A 19,999-nucleotide genomic window follows, 5' to 3' on the forward strand; every position below is an offset into this window, starting at 1 on the left:
CTGTGAGCCCGAGTCTTGCTGATGACTGATGACCTGGAGACAAAGACTGACCCGTTGCTGATCTATCTTGGATAGGTAGCTATAAACTGCTAACTGACTAACATGTGTTTTCCTTCTAGGGAGCAACTGCGCCGTTTAAAATGTTTTTTTTTTCTCTTAAATAGATTTTTCCAAATTAATGATTTTTTACTAAATTGTTTTTCGCATGAAGACACACATGCTGATGCTAATTTGAGATAGGTAGGTTGACAAGGGCGAGTTATGGTGACTATAGACTGACTGACTTGCATTGCTGAATTATTCAATGTTTGATTTGCTGGACTAGGCTTGATGTTTTATTATTGCTTACTAATGAATCTTGGTGAATTGTTGCTCATGATGCTAATAAAAATTTGATTAATCATTGATTCTCGTAATAAAGGTTTTGATTAGAATTGTAACTAATAGGGAATAAAAACGTTTAACCCTTTTGAGAGTGATGGTATTTTCTTGTTAGATAAGGTTTTTTATGGCATTGCATGATGATTATAATGTTTATTGATGTTTCACTGGTTACTGCCTAACTAGGATACTCTATGCGATCCAAAAGATTTGTTGACCTAAACGCGTCCCCTTGTAAGTTTACTTACTAAGGACAAGGCCCGCTAGCAGGATATATTTCCATGTGGTTCTGTTGTGTCTACCACAGGTGATGGTATGATTGTGGTGATGCTGGACATGTGTTACATCAGACCTATGTGAGATATTTTGCACTCTGTGTTTTTTCTATCTGTGATGCCAGTGTATCATGAGAATGGGATGTTCCACTTAATGATTCCCATTAGATAGAACAGTAATTCCGAGTAGGTAGGGATGATGCTCGATATTCTTTGTGAACTGCAGCGAGGCAGTGACATTTCAAAAGAGGCCTTAATGAGGAGAGGAATCACGCTTGATGGTCTGCGACTTCCATTGCTACTGTAATTGGAGCCCTGAGGCTAAGAGACAGAGGAGAGAATTATTGGAGAGCTTTAAGGAGCAAGGTTCTTTAGACATCTCATCGGTAATCCAGACTACGAGGCTGCAGGTGAATGTCAACGACAGTCAATGCTGGGCTTTCAGGTCTCCCTTATTAATTAGTCACTTTGGGGAGAACACAATATTGTATAATATGTTGATATAAAAGTACCCTTGGCACTCTACCTGCAAAAAATTGAGGAGGTGTTTTTTTAAAGTTTTTTTTTTAGCTGGAGTAATCTTTTGAGTATTAGACGAAATATGTAGCATAAAGAGCACAACGTTTTTTCTATATATAGTTTATTCTTGGTTTAAAGACTAAACGTACCTATTATGAAAGTGAATGTGTGTATAGGGAATGAATAACCCCATTGTGTATGAATTAATTAGGTAATTATTTCCTACTAGCAGACCAAGCTTTTGTTTTTTTCCCTCACAGCACTGCATGGCAGGTGAAAGTGGCCCAGTGCTTGTAGATTGCCCTGGAACCAGCTCCAACCTGCTTTAGAAAACCTCAAGCTTCCCAGGAGTCAAGCTGGTTCTGTGGCATCTTTTCTCCTGCCCCGTAACTATAGATCTGTTGTGCAGAGAATAGAGCTTGTGCCTCTTTGAGATTTCCTTTGTTCAGTTACGCTTGGTGCTATGCTGCCTAGCTACGAACCCGTCACATGATACGCTTGATATACCAAAAGGGCAAAGTTGATAAAAAAGTGGGTTTGTGCTATACCCTCGGTGCCCAGCATGCTCCTGTGATTATGCCTTGATTTTTTTTTTCCCTTCACATACTTTTCCCACTCCAGGGATGAGCTGTAAACGGGTCTGCTCTTAGTCACTGCCAGCTTCAGAGCAGGGGCACGGCCAAGTGTACATCTGACTTGTACGGACTCCTGTCTTTCTCTTCAGTAGAAGTACAGGCTTGAACACCTTGTACGCTCCAAGGTCCCACCAAGTAGACACTTACCATACAGGTTGACCACGGAAAAAAGCACCTTGCTGTCTGTCTGGATAGTTGAAGCCATCTGACACCTTCATTGCTGGTTAGGGGACAGAGCAGATGCAAACACAAATCCTCTACCCTATTAAGGCTTACTGCCCCCTGCAAATTCACCCTTCATATTGCCGGTTCCCTCAGTGAAAACACCACTATAATTTTGGCTAAAAAGCCCTGAAGGTCACCACTCGGGAGGAAATAGCAATAAAAAGATACAGGGGTCGATTAGGACTTTGGCAGACGGAAAAGCCCGTCCGCTGAAGTCCCGACGGGTAGGTTGCTGCCAGTGCAGCCACCTGCCCGCCAGCCCCATTACGAGTTTCTCACTGGCCCAGCGGGGAACGGCCTACTGCATTGTCGCCGGCTTATAATAGAGCCGGCAGAAATGCTGCAGTGAGTAGGGTGCACCAGCTCCCATTGTGAGCAGACAGTGAACATTGCAATGCGGATGGCCAGGGGGGCTCCTGTACTGCCCATACCAAGTGCATGGGCCCCCCTGGGGCTCCCTGCACCCCGTGTCTGCTAGCCGTTTCATGTCAGTGCTACTGCCATGAAGCAACTAGCGGAGAAATGAGTCATAATCCCTAGGGCAGCGCTGCAAGCAGCGCTGCCCTGGCAGATTAGGACCACCAGCCCATCCTGTGGAGCAAAACTGGGGGTGCTGGCGGTCTGACTGGGCTACCACCGTGGTCGTAAAGTGGCAGTCAGACCGCCACTGCAACCTTTAAGTCTAAAGACTGCAAGGGTCGTAATGGGCCATAGTCTTATCTTTTTTTTTCTTCTACGAATTAATGTATACAAACATTATAGAAATTGTGTAATTTTATTTATGGAACTACTTCAAATAAGATGAGCATTGTCTCTTGATGCCAAAGATGTCTGTTATCAAAGTACTGGAGTTCAGAGGCAATTGGTGAAAAATGTACATTTTGTTTTTTAAACGAAATTGCCTCTTTGAAACTGTGAGAAGTAATGATTAGGACTGTTAACTTGAGCAACCCTAAGCAGTTCTGGAATTTCGTTTCTCTACAGTGCGCAGACAAAACTAGTAAACCTGCTAAAGTATGGAAAATGAGTGGGCATAGGCTTATTAATTTATGGAACTAAGAGATGCCCATATTAGGGTGTTTCTAAAATTTTGTTGCATGAACTGGGTGTAGACTGAGAGGAACAGCAACCTGCTAATCACCCAAAATGATTTGTACAATGGAGTGATGCTAGCGCTCATAACGAGATTTTTGTGTCTGGCGTACCTCTGTAAAATGACCCTGTATCATATTGGCATCATATCCTATATATATATATATATATATATATATATATATATATATATATATTGTATATAGATTTACTTTTAGAGAAAGTTTTCCTTCACACATTGTGTGCAAGTATGAGAAAATCAAAGATCTGCATGACACAAGAGATGGGTGATCTGATTACGTCTTCCGTTTGTGACAGAGGCTTTTGGACATGATACAGAATTGCACCAAGTAGCAAGATATCCTCATTGTGCTGTGATGGAACAGAATCTTTAAAACACATTACTTAAGCCAAAAATGATTTCCATATGGCAGCTGAGGCACTAAAGGAAACCCGCACATACCATTATTACCAAAGTCAGTCAGAAAATTATTCAATATTCAAATGTAGGTGCATGAGTAAATAGGGAATAGCTACCACAATCCCTAAATTAGAGCAGCCTATTGATGTCTCCAGGCAATAGGCAGGCCTCACGGCCATATGCTGTGAGCACGCAACTTTGACACAGTTGTCTTGATCCCTTATCATAGGAGAAAGAGAAGCAACCAAAGACTACTTGTTTAAAATGATGACACATCTATTTTAACATATTTTCTGTGAAAGAGAGAGCATAGACAATTAAAGACAAACCCATTTATGGCCTAATAGCTTGTGGAAAAAAACATTGTTACAGCCGGTTAAATTAGGAACCCTCTCCAATGGTTTGACATGTACAAATCTTTCATTTTTATCTTGCCCGTGAAGAAGTTTTATGTCAACAAAGCGCATCGGCTACAGAAACTATAATTTTTTCTGCTACAAGCAAGTTATAATTTTGAATGAACAATGAACCATGAATAAAGGATTTTTCATATAAAATAATCGGACCATCTTATACTTCCTCTTGTCATCACCCTGAAGATTTGACCTGTATATAATATTTTGACTTCTTTTTCCCTTGCCAATTCATCTGCTGTTAAATCGACCTGTAGACAATAGTGCTTCATTTATGTTTTTTTATTATTTTATTTTTTTATATACAAAATCCTCATCTGTTTGAGATACACTTACTCTAACTTTTTGCTCCTGGATTGTGCAACTAATAATGCAAACTGTTTACTTGCCATAATTTGGTGATAAATTGGCATTAGGGGCACTAATCATTTGCTGTGGCAATTGTATGAATATTCTTCATAGGCTATTTATTCTTGCGATGATTACTGATACCACTGACAATAAATATACAAATAGTCGTAATATAGCCTTAGAACCCGCCGTAGCGGGCTCTACCGGCTATTAAAGGCCCGCTCCCGCGTTAAATGCCCGAGGCGTGGGCATTTAACAAGGGAAAGGGCCTTTAATAGCCGGTAGAGCCCGCTACGGCGGGTTCTAAGGCTATTAGAACATTCTGCCACTCAGGGCAGAATGTTCTATTTAAAAAAAACAAATTGCTCACGGAGCCCGAGAGGATTAAAATCCCCTCAGGCTCCGTGAGGCTTTGTTCACAGCTGCTGCTGTGAACAAAGCGAACATTGGAATGTTGGCGCTGCGGGCTTTTACCGGCCAGTAAAAGCCCGCAGCACTCCATTGTTTTCAATGGAGCTGCCAACTTCCAATGTTCTAATTATGGTTATAAACAGTATAAATCAATAATAAAATGTTATGTATATATGTGTGTGTACACAAACTAAGAATGTTGTTTACTGCATTACATTTCCTCGTGACCAGGTATATATTGGACAAACATTGCAACCAGTGAAGACCAGAATTCTGCAACATAGGTCAAGGATCAAGTGTGCAACCCGAAGTGCGCCACTGGTGGAACATTTTTGTGAATTGAACCACAAACCAGACGATATTCGGTGGTCTGTATTGGCAGTGATACACCCCAAATGAGATGGCCGCCCTATAACAAGCAAACTATTAAGAATGGAGGCAAGATTTATCGAAAAATACAAAACAGCCAGACAAGAACTAAATGATCTGGATGAACTTTAGTCCTTGATCTAGAAACTCCTTGATTCCTTCTAGTGTTTTTACTGTAAACATAAGTAGGAAGTAGACTGCATAAATTAAGCTGCAACAAGATTCTAACGGACATATATACGTCTCTCCATAGCATGCTTGAATCACAATCACCAACTGAGTGCCTATTACGCTGTATAATCTAGGTCTGCATTAAGGTTTCTATAAATGCATTAATGTTGTAATTATGTATGTCAGATGACCTTATCGGATCATGTTTTGGTGAAACTTCAATCCAGATATTGGTCAGTTGTTTGACCACAAACCTGGCAATTTGACTTAGTCCAACGGTATTGTAACATTTATATGTATAGATTCGAGAGGCAGGTGTCTTTAGGTATGACTAGCAGGATCTTTATATTTAGAAACATTGCCAATAGTAACCCAGACAGACAAAAATGAATATTCGTTTAATAATCTAACGAAAAAATGTTTTGTTAAGATTGGCATATCACATTAATAGATACATATGACTGGGATCATATATAGCTCAGACGACATACATGTAAGATGGCATATTATTACATGCCGCTGGCGAACTTATCGAGTTCCTCTGACAACAATAGTTATGACTTTTTTACCAAGCGAAGCGGAATAAGTAACTATTTACCCGACATAATTCCCGAAAAAAGTCTCAGGTAAGGGTGTAATGCGATCCAATATCTATTTAGAGTATGATTGGAGTGGTTAAGACATTTACTTGATTAGTGGGAGTACGACTGTTGTCGTTAGGTTTTTTACTAAAAAACAAACACACCCCAGATAAATATATTTATAGAAGAGCGCCACTGAGGTTATCCGTTCCAAGATGGCGCCTAAGTGTTGCTAGGGGCCGTATCTAGAGACGCACAAGTTTTCAGGCACGTCTAAGTCCAAAAGAGGCGGCAGCCTTCCGCCTGTGTTGCAGTGTTTGTTTGAACACCGTTTTTTGATGAGTGAAAATGCTCGCGTTTACATCCCGTAACGTGCAAAAAGAAAGCTTTCACTACTTTCTCCAGCCGCTTTCATCAATTAGTAAGTAATACAGGGAGTGCAGAATTATTAGGCAAATGAGTATTTTGACCACATCATCCTCTTTATGCATGTTGTCTTACTCCAAGCTGTATAGGCTCGAAAGCCTACTACCAATTAAGCATATTAGGTGATGTGCATCTCTGTAATGAGAAGGGGTGTGGTCTAATGACATCAACACCCTATATCAGGTGTGCATAATTATTAGGCAACTTCCTTTCCTTTGGCAAAATGGGTCAAAAGAAGGACTTGACAGGCTCAGAAAAGTCAAAAATAGTGAGATATCTTGCAGAGGGATGCAGCACTCTTAAAATTGCAAAGCTTCTGAAGCGTGATCTTCGAACAATCAAGCGTTTCATTCAAAATAGTCAACAGGGTCGCAAGAAGCGTGTGGAAAAACCAAGGCGCAAAATAACTGCCCATGAACTGAGAAAAGTCAAGCGTGCAGCTGCCACGATGCCACTTGCCACCAGTTTGGCCATATTTCAGAGCTGCAACATCACTGGAGTGCCCAAAAGCACAAGGTGTGCAATACTCAGAGACATGGCCAAGGTAAGAAAGGCTGAAAGATGACCACCACTGAACAAGACACACAAGCTGAAACGTCAAGACTGGGCCAAGAAATATCTCAAGACTGATTTTTCTAAGGTTTATGGACTGATGAAATGAGAGTGAGTCTTGATGGGCCAGATGGATGGGCCCGTGGCTGGATTGGTAAAGGGCAGAGAGCTCCAGTCCGACTCAGACGCCAGCAAGGTGGAGGTGGAGTACTGGTTTGGGCTGGTATCATCAAAGATGAGCTTGTGGGGCCTTTTCGGGTTGAGGATGGAGTCAAGCTCAACTCCCAGTCCTACTGCCAGTTCCTGGAAGACACCTTCTTCAAGCAGTGGTACAGGAAGAAGTCTGCATCCTTCAAGAAAAACATGATTTTCATGCAGGACAATGCTCCATCACACGCGTCCAAGTACTCCACAGCGTGGCTGGCAAGAAAGGGTATAAAAGAAGGAAATCTAATGACATGGCCTCCTTGTTCACCTGATCTGAACCCCATTGAGAATCTGTGGTCCATCATCAAATGTGAGATTTACAAGGAGGGAAAACAGTACACCTCTCTGAACAGTGTCTGGGAGGCTGTGGTTGCTGCTGCACGCAATGTTGATGGTGAACAGATCAAAACACTGACAGAATCCATGGATGGCAGGCTTTTGAGTGTCCTTGCAAAGAAAGGTGGCTATATTGGTCACTGATTTGTTTTTGTTTTGTTTTTGAATGTCAGAAATGTATATTTGTGAATGTTGAGATGTTATATTGGTTTCACTGGTAATAATAAGTAATTGAAATGGGTATATATTTTTTTTTGTTAAGTTGCCTAATAATTATGCACAGTGATAGTCACCTGCACACACAGATATCCCCCTAACATAGCTAAAACTAAAAACAAACTAAAAACTACTTCCAAAAATATTCAGCTTTGATATTAATGAGTTTTTTGGGTTCATTGAGAACATGGTTGTTGTTCAATAATAAAATTAATCCTCAAAAATACAACTTGCCTAATAATTCTGCACTCCCTGTATATGGCATTGTGCTAGCTTTCATTTTATTACCGTGATTTTTTGCTTTGAATATTTACGGGTATTCATTCCTTTCTACAGAAGTTTCCTTTTAATACCTTGAAACATTTATAGCTGGAGAATTGAAGGTACTTAACCAGAATTATTTTCAGGTGCTAAGCGGGCTAAGATAATGCTTTACTATTGAGACACACAAAGAAATACGAATAATGACCCCTTATTCATTAATCTCTAGAGCATGAGTTCTTTTTTGACACAAAGAAGGATGGGGCTTGATAAAAAAACTCACTATGGGGTGTTATATTAGTGATTCTTCTTCTTCATTCCAAAACAGCACCAGTTTTAGATTTTCACTTGGTTTGTGGAAGAAACATATTGTGTGCGTAATAGATATTTTTACTGTTCTTTTATTTATGTTCAATAGGCATTGTTGTCTCCAATTGTCCTGATGAGGCCCAAAGGGAAGGGTCCGAAATGTTTCTAATGCGAGGTTGTAAGAAAAATGCATTGAACCATTAAGGGACGTACCACACATATTCTTAAGACATAGAATGAAAAGTCTACGGACTGGGACATGTGTCTCTTGTCGAGCACAACTATCGCTGAAATATGGATTCTTGTTTAACAGGAAGACATAACCACATTGTGCGTTAACTCAGGAGAGCAATGTTGTTGATATTTATGTTTTTGATAATATATATATATATATGTTTTACGCTGTTGGGATTGAGATGTTTTGTTTCCAATGTGTTCTCGTTTTCTCTTTAAAACCATTAATAAATGTAAAAATGAATTTTCATTACCAAGGGTGAATTAATAACCCCATTGTATATGAATTAATTAGGTAATTATTTCCTACTAGCAGACCAAGCTTTTGTTTTTTTTGCTCTGTTGCTACCCAGGTCTAGTAGGGTTACATGGGTGAACCTCTCTTGAGTGGTGCATGCAGTGCTGTGAGGTCACTAGGCTTAACACAGCATGGAGTCCCACTCTGAGCTCAGCCCACTGTGTAGGTGAGTGGTGTAGAACACAGAGGGATTGGTTCTGTTTTTGCATTGATTTTTCTCTCAAAGAGAAGATGAATAATGTGAGCACAACAACATGTACTAAATGCATTAGTATATCATCCAGTTACAGATCCAGGGGGTGCAGCAGATAATGCAAAATCTAGAAATACGTTTTGCTTTAAAGATGCAATGCCTTACTCATTAACACGAACAATGAATAATCATTGGCAAACTTAAAAAATAAATCAAGGAGTCCCTACTAAAAAAGGAGTAAGCCAAAAAGAGGAATATTGCAGAACCTGTTTTGTACCTAGTACAAAAAAATGCATGAACATGCACATAACAAAACAATTACACTTTCAAGAGATTAGTGCCCGCTGCTGGTTTCGTTTGTTGTGCAATAGGAGAACATCACGACATACATGTTATTTAATGGAGCACTTTAAAAAGTGGGTACACTGCAAACAGAGGCCCAGAAATATCAGGACGAGCTTCAAGGACATTAAGACAGTTTAAGTTAACTCCCTTAACACTTACATATCAATGTAAGCAAAACAAACATACAAAATGTCGTCCTGCTGGTCTTTGGCATTTAAAATGCCCTAAAGTTCGAACTTTTAAGCCAGAACAGTAAAGCAAATATGGGGGCTATCAAAATAAAATGTCAGGGAAAACATCAGGAAAAATCAGTAAGAATACATATGGAAAGAGAGAGGCGTCTACATGACAAGACTGACAGCTATAGGTAGGAAAATGGGCTTGGAGAACGTAACTTTGTCAAAACTCAGTTTGTTGGTGAGGATGACAAGTGATAACAGAAGCACACGCACACCAGTCTCACAATTCATTTGGTCCATCATGAGTTTTTCCACCCATGTAAGGTAAAACCCTATTTACACACAGATGGAAATTCTATTTGGGTCGTAGTTACTCAGTAATTACCAAATGTGTTGACTATCTCATCCCTTGTTAAATTTCAGCAGGTCAAACAGGCTCCAGGAATTTCTATCTGAATGGGTGCCGGGTGCGTTCAGGTGGGTCAATGTGTGCCCAGTATCTTGGCAATTCTGCAAGTAGCCTAAAAGCTCTAGATTTACATTATATTTTCTTCCGGTCATACAGAGCATGTGGAGAGTCAGTTGAAAGTAAACACACCTGTCTGTACTCACTACGCCCCATCCTCATAATTTCCAGCAGGCCAGGCTTCAATAAAAGCATATGGATACTAAGCAGAGTGTAATAGTAGTTCAAATGTAAGGAGGTTCCTGTAACCACACACAACCCTTTGCATCTTCTTTGCACTAGGAAGACATGCTATTTACTCCTTCCAATTTGCCCAACATGTATTTCTTTGCACACTGTGATCTTTGTAACTGTTGATTTTCATGTCATCCTTTTGCTTTCATTGATAAACTTTTTTTTTAAAACACAGCAACAGGTTTGAAACAAAAGAAAGCAGTATTCTTGATACCTGAGAGCAGTGTTCACCCCTGGCAATTGTAAAACTGATAACTGCGGTCAAAGAGGTAACCTTCTGGGCGTATCACACAGAGAGCCTCTAAAGGGCGCATCAGCCTGTTTTTTTGCGCCCTGGGGCACTATGGTAATACAGAATGGGGCCACTTCTGCAACCCCTTCTGCAATACTGACTGACACACATAGAGCCAGTGCCATCTTCAGAGTGTATTCCCTCATTTTCATTGGAGCATGGCTTCATGGAAATGAGGGAATGACTGTCTCTGTGCCCGCCCCAGGGATGTGGGCTCAGGAGCAAATAGACCCTCAGGATACGCACTGACAATATGCCACAAAAAGGTGGTGTATGTACGAGTAAAGTAGTCTGTGTCTCTCCTTAGGCCAACCATCTGGGGGATGCCATGGGGCTACCATGGACCTCTCAGACATCGTCCTGCATGCAGGTGCAAGCACTAACTGCACCTGCCTGCCAAGGGATCTCTCGCCCCTCTTTAAATTGCAGGCAGCCTGCACTGTGAAACACATGATTTCTATACTTAGAAACAGCCATTCTGTACTCCACTGAAAGTGCTGCCCCAGGGCAGCTGCGGGTTCAAGTCTGTTCTGAGGGCAGCAAGTTAATTATAACAGAGTGCATTGTCCCAGTTTGCACCCAGCGCACCTGTTTAAAGGTGCGCAGTGATGCCCACAGGGACAGTGCTCCCTATATACAAAACAGGCCCTGTTGTTCTTTGAAAACTCTCTTACAAACTCACCCATGCATATGTTTGCTGTGAGACCCATCTCATGCGCTAAACTGGTCAAATTCAGTTTTTACTCATTGTGCGATGGAAAGGTGCGAGGATAGGAGATAGTGTAGAAAAGGGGCTCTCACAGGCTACAGTTGCAACCACTGTAACACCTGCTGATACACACATTTCATGAAGTACTGGAAAGGCGTCTGCATAATCATGCACCAGTTCGCAAATGGTGGTACTATGTGCACCAGTGTAGCTCCTTGAGGTTAGGTGAGATGTGTGTCTTCAGGGTGTGGAAGCATGAGGTGGTGACAGTGCTGACTTGGGCTGTCACGTCAAGTTTGCGGCAAGTGAACATCCCAAAATTATTGGCATGGATGATGGGGGGTAGGAGTATGTCCTAGCTCTGTTAGCCACCACTGTATGTGCACAGAGACAGCCCTCCCTAAAGATCACAACGTCAGGCTTCTCGGTGTTCAATTTCAGGCAGTTGGACTTCATCCATCAATCATTGGTCATTGAGATATACATATTCTACGCAGATTCAGGAAAGGGGAGAGAAGCTCTGAGAGCTTGCAGTTTGTTTGTGCTTGTGTATCTCTAGTATATGGATCTACATATGTACATGCGCAGTTTGAGTGAGTATTGTATGTGTGTTTGTGTCTGTGGTTTTTACGGGCACGCGCAAAGCTCTCAGATCCGTGTTGTTATCTCTCTTTGGGCTTCAAACCATGCCCATGTCACGTCAGTGTCTTTCATTGGTTTGTGGGCTTGCCTTTTAAAATCTGCTTGCTTTCATAAGTGGAAAGCATGCATATGTCATGCCTTTTCTGATGGTTAGCCCTCCTCGAGCCCAGCGACCAAGTACTGAAACATACGAGGCTCGCTGTTTTCTGTCCGGTTTGTGGACTACTTTTTCTCTTTTTTCGCAGCGTGATCTCGCTTGGCAGAAGTAGAGTGCTTTGCGTGACATCGACCCTGTTACATAGTTAATTGCACTTTTGCCGGTTACGTAGATAATTGCACTTTTGCCAATAGGTTTCACTACGAGTGAACTGTTATTTCTGTTTGTTTGTCTGCTTTGCACTGATGGCGGTCGTCAGCTCACTTATGTGAAACTTTTACTTTTCAGTTTATATGGCAAGAAAAGTCCAGTTAGTTATGTGAAACTGTTTTATTTTCATTTTCAATTTATGTGGCAAGAAAAGTCGGGTTAGGATTTTACAATGCTAATTGCTTGAGCTCAAGCAAACGAGTGTGTGTGTGTGGGGGCATGGCCATTCTGGTATAGGAGTTTGTGTGTGCAGCGTTCATTTGAGCCTAGCATTAGTGTGGTTATGTGTTCTGTGCATGGGTCTAAACATGGTGTTTATGCATGTGGTGTGTGCTTGTGTGTGATCTGTTGTGTTTTCATTAAATAATGGAACAGAGTGCAAAATGATACTGAAAAACATGACAACGTATTTGAAGCACGCACACAGCATGCATTTTCTGAATGTGTATGTGATGCAGCTTTGAGTAGTTTTGAAGGGCTACACACTTTGCACCTTTTGTGCATGAATCATCAGCTGTGCAACCTCTCACTGTAACTGTGAACCTTATTAAACTAGTGTTATGCAGTGAAATGTAAAAAGTAAACAAACACTATTTAGGAAATGTGACCAAATAGAACAGATTACATTTTGTCTTAAAAATGTAACATATCCATTTATCTGAAAATCATACCTTGTTTGTGGCAAAACTTTAGAGATATCAATTTTTAAACCTTCCTGTTGAATGAACTATGTTTGGATAATTATGCTTAATGCCACCAGGTGTATATCATGCCACATTCATAAATCTTGGTAGCTTTTTATAGAACTGAATTTTGATCAGTACCATTACTAGTACTTATGCGGTGGGGAGGACCAAATTATGTGGCAGGGTTGACTAAATTATGCAGCAAGGAAAGACAAATAATGCGGCATAATGAGGCACATTTTTTATAGTGTTACCTTCTCATTTATATTTTAATACTTGTTATCGCTATCTGGGCATAGGTTGCACCTTAGTAGTACACGTTTACCATCCAAGTATAGCAATAAGCAACAAAAGACTGACCAGTCAGCCTTTGCAAAGGGCCTTCAAACTGTGACAACACGTTGCAACATTTTAAGCAACGTTTGATCCAATAGAGCTATAAACATTTTTTAGCCAATCCATAATTTTGTGGCTATGTTGTATTCCACATAATTCCATAATTCCAGTGCCCCGACTAGAGCCTGGGAATGTGCTATGTACTGTAACAAAATATCAGAATAAGAAATGTGCACATTTTTAACCCTGCCACACTGGTGAGAATAAAGTCAACCCAGAACAATTTCTTACTTGAGATAAAATGGTTATTTGCTTTACCACAGCATCTGGCAGAAAGCAGACAAATTCACATATTTCACTGGGCATTGTAATTCCACTTTATGGCTTCTCATCAAAACAGGTATAAACGTCCACTATCTCAATAGTATAACACATGTCCCATCCTACAGTATATTACTGCGCACATCCTACACAGACTAAACTACATAACACCCAATATCCCCACACAGAAACAGCCATAATCGAGGTGGCAAAGGCTGGTCATAGCCCTGGGCCCTAGTGCCACTGCACCTGCTGCATCCTTGAGAAGTAAAGTCCTGTCCCCTCTCCCCCAACACACACCTCGCTACTGCAGTTTGCCTCAGATTTTAATGTCTCAACCAGTACAGAAACGGGGAAAGTCATCTAAAGCCAGTATTTTTCTCCCAGCCAGTACATCATTAAAAAGCAAATTTTAACACAATGAACTTTAAAATGTATTCTAGGAGTTCTTTGATGACCCCTGACTAACAATTAAGGTACACAAAGTGAAAACAAATCACAACGTTTGACCGTCCACACGGAGGAAGCATTCCATGGCCTCTTCTGCTGTGACTCGGAAGGCCAAAGGTCATGTTTCATTGGGCCTTGCCCACCCGCTAGAACCGGGCCTGCGGACAATCATCTCGGAACTTAAAAGGGGGGGGGTTGGGGGGGGGGGGGGGGGGAGTCTACGGTATTTACGGTTCCACGCAGATTCCGGTGTGTTAAGCAGTATCATTATTAATGAGGCGCGATGAATAAATAGTCCTTATTCCTTGACCTTATAATCATGTATTCTGCCGCAAACATTTAGGCCTCTGAAAAGCACTTCTTTTTTCGCTGGTGAAACTCACTTGTCCTAACGTGCCTAAAGTGGGGGCAGATCCGCATGCTTTAATAAGTTCTGCCTCGGAAAAAGACATGACAGGTTTGATCTCCCGATCAATGCCGCTAATGTGCTCTATGGATGTCTCGAACGGCCTGCGAGTAAGAGAGGGGGCGTCCTTGCATTCCACTGCTCATCTCGGTCTTGGGCAGACTTCCTCTGGGGCCCACTGGCTCATAATGGCACACCACGTGACCCATCCCACACAGCGCTGGGGCATCTCAACGCACCGCCAACAGGATACACACAAAGTCACCGGGGACGCTACCCCCTCATTGGAAGAACGTGGCCATCTGAAATGTTCCGCAGAAAGCAGTATATCTTAAGGGAAAATCTGCAATGCAGATCTGAGCAGCCCCTGACAGCAGCTCGTAGCTCCAACGAGACTGAGCCGTGGGTACGCATATCTTACACCGGAGCAAGAAAGGTTGTACAAATATGTCACAGGGCACAATCTGACATGAAAAACGACAACAGCAGCTATGAGATTCATAGAGGGTGCGTAAAAGCAACGCCCCAGCTGTTATCTGGTGCATCACAGTGACTACCATCTACGAAGCACTACACTGCACCAAACATACAAACAAAGTATTGTATACTAAGACCACACCGGGCACGCCGATTATGACATGAGATGCTCACATCCGGCAAAGTGACCCGCGAGGTCCCGGAAGTTAATGCACTAGAAGTCAGCTTTGTATTCCACAAGCATAATACAAGTTATGCATTTGTCCACCAAGACTAGAGGGTCTTCAGAGACAGCAGTATGGCTTGACGAAGACCCCAGGGCTGAACAAGGGATCCCTAAACCTGAACGTACATTCCCATTCGAAGGCACACACTATGTGATGATCTAGAAAACTTCTGCCTCGTTGTCAAGCACTGACAACGCCAATTCGGCTGTGTAAATGTGTGTGTTTTTTTCACGGTTTTTGCAAATTTGTTGAATAAGCTGACATACATTTGGCACTCACAGTAAAAAATGACTAAAAGCTAAAATATTTTTGAACTCAAAAAGTACACATTGCCATTGCAGACCGTGGCACTTAAGCAAATGACTTTGTATGTGGATGTGCAGTTTGTGGAAGGAAAGAATGCTGTCACTCAGTGACCTTAGCCAGCAATAGTTGGCACATAGCTCCATGGTGCAGTGGCGTTCAGAAAATGCGAAGGACACAATAACAGAACAATAGATGAAGAGGGCAGGCTGTACTGAAAGCCCCTATATGTATATTTTACTTGTTAAAAAAAGGTATTGGATACAAATATTCGGTTCCCTGGATAAAAAGTATCACCCTGGAGGTGTTTTATTTACACACGAAAGTCACGATAGTTTATTGATTGTAATACGGTGTACTCTATCTAATTTATAAGCCCGAAACGTGATTCTTCAGATTGTTTTCCGTATCGGTGTCTTTGTGTAATCTAGAACCCCAATTCTCCGGTAGCCCAACAAATGATCAGAAAGCGAACCCAAGCAGAGAGGTGGGCGACACTAGAGTCCGGTGGGGCTCAGGTGTAATTACGGCACCAGAACTCATGAGCAACTCTTTCAAAGTCAGAGACCAAGGGTGCTCGCAAAAAAGGCAAAGAACGGTAACTACTTCATGCGTCTGTTTTCGATTTTAACAGGAGCTTCTTTCTAGATAAGCGCCAACCATCCTTAACTATGACCAAAGTACAATATCACTCCGTCTAATTAGAGTCCCCAGAAAAATGAAGTTGTCATTTTTCTGTTGCAAATTTGACACCTTGCCCGTACCCCAAAACTTGACATGTGTGTTACCTGCACTTCCGCTGGCCGTTTTAATGCCTAAAATGGGAATTGCACTATAACATTATGAAATACAAAGTCCTGACCCGGTGTAGCAGCCATTAATCTGAAAGGGTGCCTGGGTGACTCCACAGCAAGTGACAGCGGAGCCGGTGTGCTGTCCCGGACCTTGGGTCCCCGCTCCCCCACAGGCCCCTCGCTCTCGGCACAGCACCGCTCTACTCACCGCTGTCCAACCGCGCGACCTGGGGCAGCCGGTAGGAGCTGACGAGCTGGTCCAGGGGCAGGGAAGTCGGACCCCAGCGCACCTCCTTGAGCGGGGGGACGGCTGCGGGCTCCATGCTCCTGGGCTGGGCCAGAGTGCAGGGGCAGGAGAGGCGGCAGCCTCGGGCTCCCCTTCAGCCACTGCCCCTGCCACCGGTCAGAGCAGGGCCGCTCCGCTGTGTGCCCCACGGAGCTCCCCACCGCCGCCCGCCTGCACCCGCACCGCTGCCCTCCTGCCGCCGCCGCTGCTGAGGCTGGCTCTGGTAGGAAGCGCCATCCCAGCGCCTGCCAGAGCTGACTAATCACAGCGGCAGAGGGAGAGGCGAGGAGACGCCTGCGCAGGGCCGGGAGACCGCCTCCCGGCTCCGGGGTGAAGCTGGAGCAGCCAGGAAGGGGCCGGGGCTGTCTCCCTCCTCCCCCGCCCGGCTGGGCTCCCAAGGCCCGGGGGCGGAGGCCCCTCTCGGGTGCCTGCAGCGGACAGACCTATTATCTTCTTCAGAGTCCCCTTCGCTTGCTGTTGGAGGCCTCATTCATTGGGAAATTGTGGCAAAACGTGCAAAGAAACCACCGTGCATTCTATTTACGATTACACATCCGTCCTTAAGAGAGAGAATTCTTATGTTGTTTTAGTGAAACTATATTGATGTTTACTTTCTTTATTGCAGACACGCGCTACAAATCACGCGGTAAACAAACCCAAGCACTCCGGACTAAGTGCATGCATATAGCTTTACTCCAAGGTTATTGAAAGGACTTCAGCGAAGACACCGGTGGAAAATGAACTTGGCCTGACTTACACAGGTGGAAGACTCAAAAACCGGACAGGCACGTTGCCCCCATGCCTTGTTCAGTTATAAGGCTATTCAAGTGTTTATTTCGATCTCGAACAACCGGGAAAGTCATTTTACAGCCATCAATCAGCTCTTTAACTACACTACGTACGTGAACTATGTAGATGTTGACAGTGCTTTAAATGGAAAAAAATAAGTGGAGGTACTCACCAAATTGAGTTGTGGGTTAGAGGTGGGGCGAGGCTATGGGTGGTGCTAAGGGGCGTGACCAGAAGCACATATTTAATTTGATTGCGATTTTCTTGGTGTGCAGATGAGCATAATTATACAGAAGCATTTTTGGTATCTTTTGAGTATTTCATTTGTCCTTTTTTATACAAAAGGGTGCGTTTAATATTATCTTTTGAATTTTACATGTGGATAGATTGCTTCTGTGCTAGGCAAATGAAGGACATTTTGAATGTTTACATTATGTGGGGTAATGAATAGTATTGTCACTTTCAGGAGCGGCACCTCCATGAAAGCAGAGGAGCTTCACCCCGCTGTAAAAATGCACCAGAGCAGCTGAACAATAAAATGGTAATAAAGTTTATTTATCACCATTTTATTTTTCAACAACCCATCCTGAACCGAGTTTCAGGACTGGGCAGGGCAATTGCTGCTGAGTGGCAGCAGGGAGCTATGCACTTATGCTTAAAGTGCGCATGTCCCTTTGGCCGGCAGTCTTGCAACAGCCAGTTTGACATGGGCATTTTAAACTTCTCTAACCAAGCTGTCTTAAGACGCTGAGTTAGAGAAAGCACATGCCTCCAGTGCTCTTAAGAGTGCTGAGAGAGGCCACTCCCTCCAATCCTGACACTTCTCTCATGCTGTTTAACAGCATGAAAGCAGCACCAGGACGGAGTAGTGTACTTTCCTGGGTCCAGAGCTTCGAGGAGAGAAGACACCGGAGCGAGGAGGACGTTTATTGCAATTGAGGAAGGTAAGTGCCATTTCCTTTTTTTAATTATGATTATTTGAATGCTACATGTATTTTGCCCGTCCCACCACTCTAAATACATTGCAGCCGCCGCTGGTCACTTTTAGGAAAGAAACCCTGAAAATTAGACTCCATAATCTCATTCTATTTAAAAACAGCCTTATCTGTTTATAGCATCATAATAGATCTATAGTACTCAGTGCTCAAAAACTTCAAACCACCTTACATCACCCACTTTGTCTTTCAGCATGTTACTCCACTCTATGACCCTTACAGTAGCCAGTGGCATTGTCTCTCTTTTGGCATTAAGATGAAATGTAATTTCATTCTTGCACACCCACCAGCATCACACCCTTGACAAAGTATGGCAATGGATTTTTTTTCATAGAAGTTGTAGATTCCAGTAAAGAGACCTTGGTTTTGAACGAACTTCTAGGGGACATTAAACAACAAAATGGACACATTTAAAGAGATGCCTGATGAAAACACCTATTACATTACTTCTAGATTGCAGATTGAAAAAGAAAACATGTCTGTGACTGAATTCACGCCCGACCTTCACTCCTGCGGGTTCCAGATCCCATGAGCCAACTTGTAGCCTTCAAAAATATGCCTACTCTGGACACTGTATGAATGTAATCACATCCTAGCTTTGAAAGCTTGGCATCACCCAATGTTGACATGGTTCATTTTGTTATTGAGGGAAAAATCCTTTAGGGATATTGGCTGGCTATGAAAATGAGCTCTACAATGAAAGCAAGCACTATCATCTTTTAAAAAAAGCCAAGCATACATGTCTGCAAATGCATCCCCAACTCTGCAGGCAACAGACGCCCTTAATATAGGAACTTCTTTGGATTTTCCAGATATCTTTCTTTCCCACGGCTGCATAGCACAATAGAAGTGGGCTTCCCATGGTACAACACTTACATTACATATAACTTGCACAAGCTATTTTCCATAACATTTTTGGGAAATGTTTATATATGGTAAAACCTATTGTCTCACTGCCTCCTAGCAGACATCACCCAGTTGCTCCTAAATGATATTGCTTTGCTTCAAAGCTCCTTAGCTACTGTAAAATCTGCCTGCCACTCAAACTTTAAACTTACATGTAAACTATAAAGAAAAAACAGTGACCTTTGTTGTAAAACATGAGGGAAATTAAAATATAGCCATCTGTTGGCTGAGTTTCACAGTGTGAAACCAGAAATTCTGGGATCAATCCCAGCTTCCCCACTTGCCCAATTTGTGTGATCCTAGGCAAATATTTCATGTCACCAAACCTCCCTTTTCTTCATTATCACACATCCTAGTATATTCAAATACGCAAATTCACGATGTATGCCGTACAATCACATCTTGTGTTAGAATTAATACACTATAATGTTGTTTCCTTCATGGAAATAAAACAGGCCATATATAATGTACACATGAAAATTGACTTGCTTCTTATTTCAATAGTGGGATTGACATCATGATGGGAGCACAACCATTTCTAACTTCACTATCACTTTTAATAAACTCCTGTCAATGGTAGGATATAAGCCTATGTACCAAGGTGAAATGCTTCCACATGTTAAAAATTACAATTGTATTTAAAATTTTAATGTTTTCAAGGCTCGACTTCTGCACTTCTCTTAAAGCCAAGCCAGACTCTTAGTTGGGCTCTGACCGGGCTCTCCTTGTTAACTTGTTGGTTGCCCATCTCTGCCTCTCCCAGCTACTCCATTAACCTAAGAGAAAACGGACTATTAAAAACAAAATACAGTGGTGTTGAGGCACTGCAGAAAAAAACATATCTGCACTTGAGAGAGAGAGTGGCGTTGCACTTGCTACAATCGAACATTTTTACACTTGCTTCACAGCCAAA

General features: G+C 42.4%; 1 protein-coding gene across 2 annotated transcripts in view; it reads right to left on the bottom strand.

Moving 5' to 3' along the window:
• GAREM1 (GRB2 associated regulator of MAPK1 subtype 1) overlaps positions 1-16,872 on the bottom strand; it is a 505,367-nt gene extending 488,495 nt beyond the window's left edge. Inside the window, exon 1 of one of the 2 annotated variants that reach the window (XM_069220091.1) lies at positions 16,319-16,872. In XM_069220091.1, the coding sequence (XP_069076192.1) occupies positions 16,319-16,433 (115 nt within the window). In that variant the 5' untranslated portion in view covers positions 16,434-16,872. The remainder of the gene's footprint in view (positions 1-16,318) is intronic. The other variant, XM_069220090.1, reaches the window with a different exon arrangement.
• Positions 16,873-19,999: the final 3,127 nt, after the last annotated feature.

Source organism: Pleurodeles waltl, chromosome 2_2 (genome assembly GCF_031143425.1).
Source record: "Pleurodeles waltl isolate 20211129_DDA chromosome 2_2, aPleWal1.hap1.20221129, whole genome shotgun sequence".
Taxonomy (NCBI): domain Eukaryota; kingdom Metazoa; phylum Chordata; class Amphibia; order Caudata; family Salamandridae; genus Pleurodeles; species Pleurodeles waltl.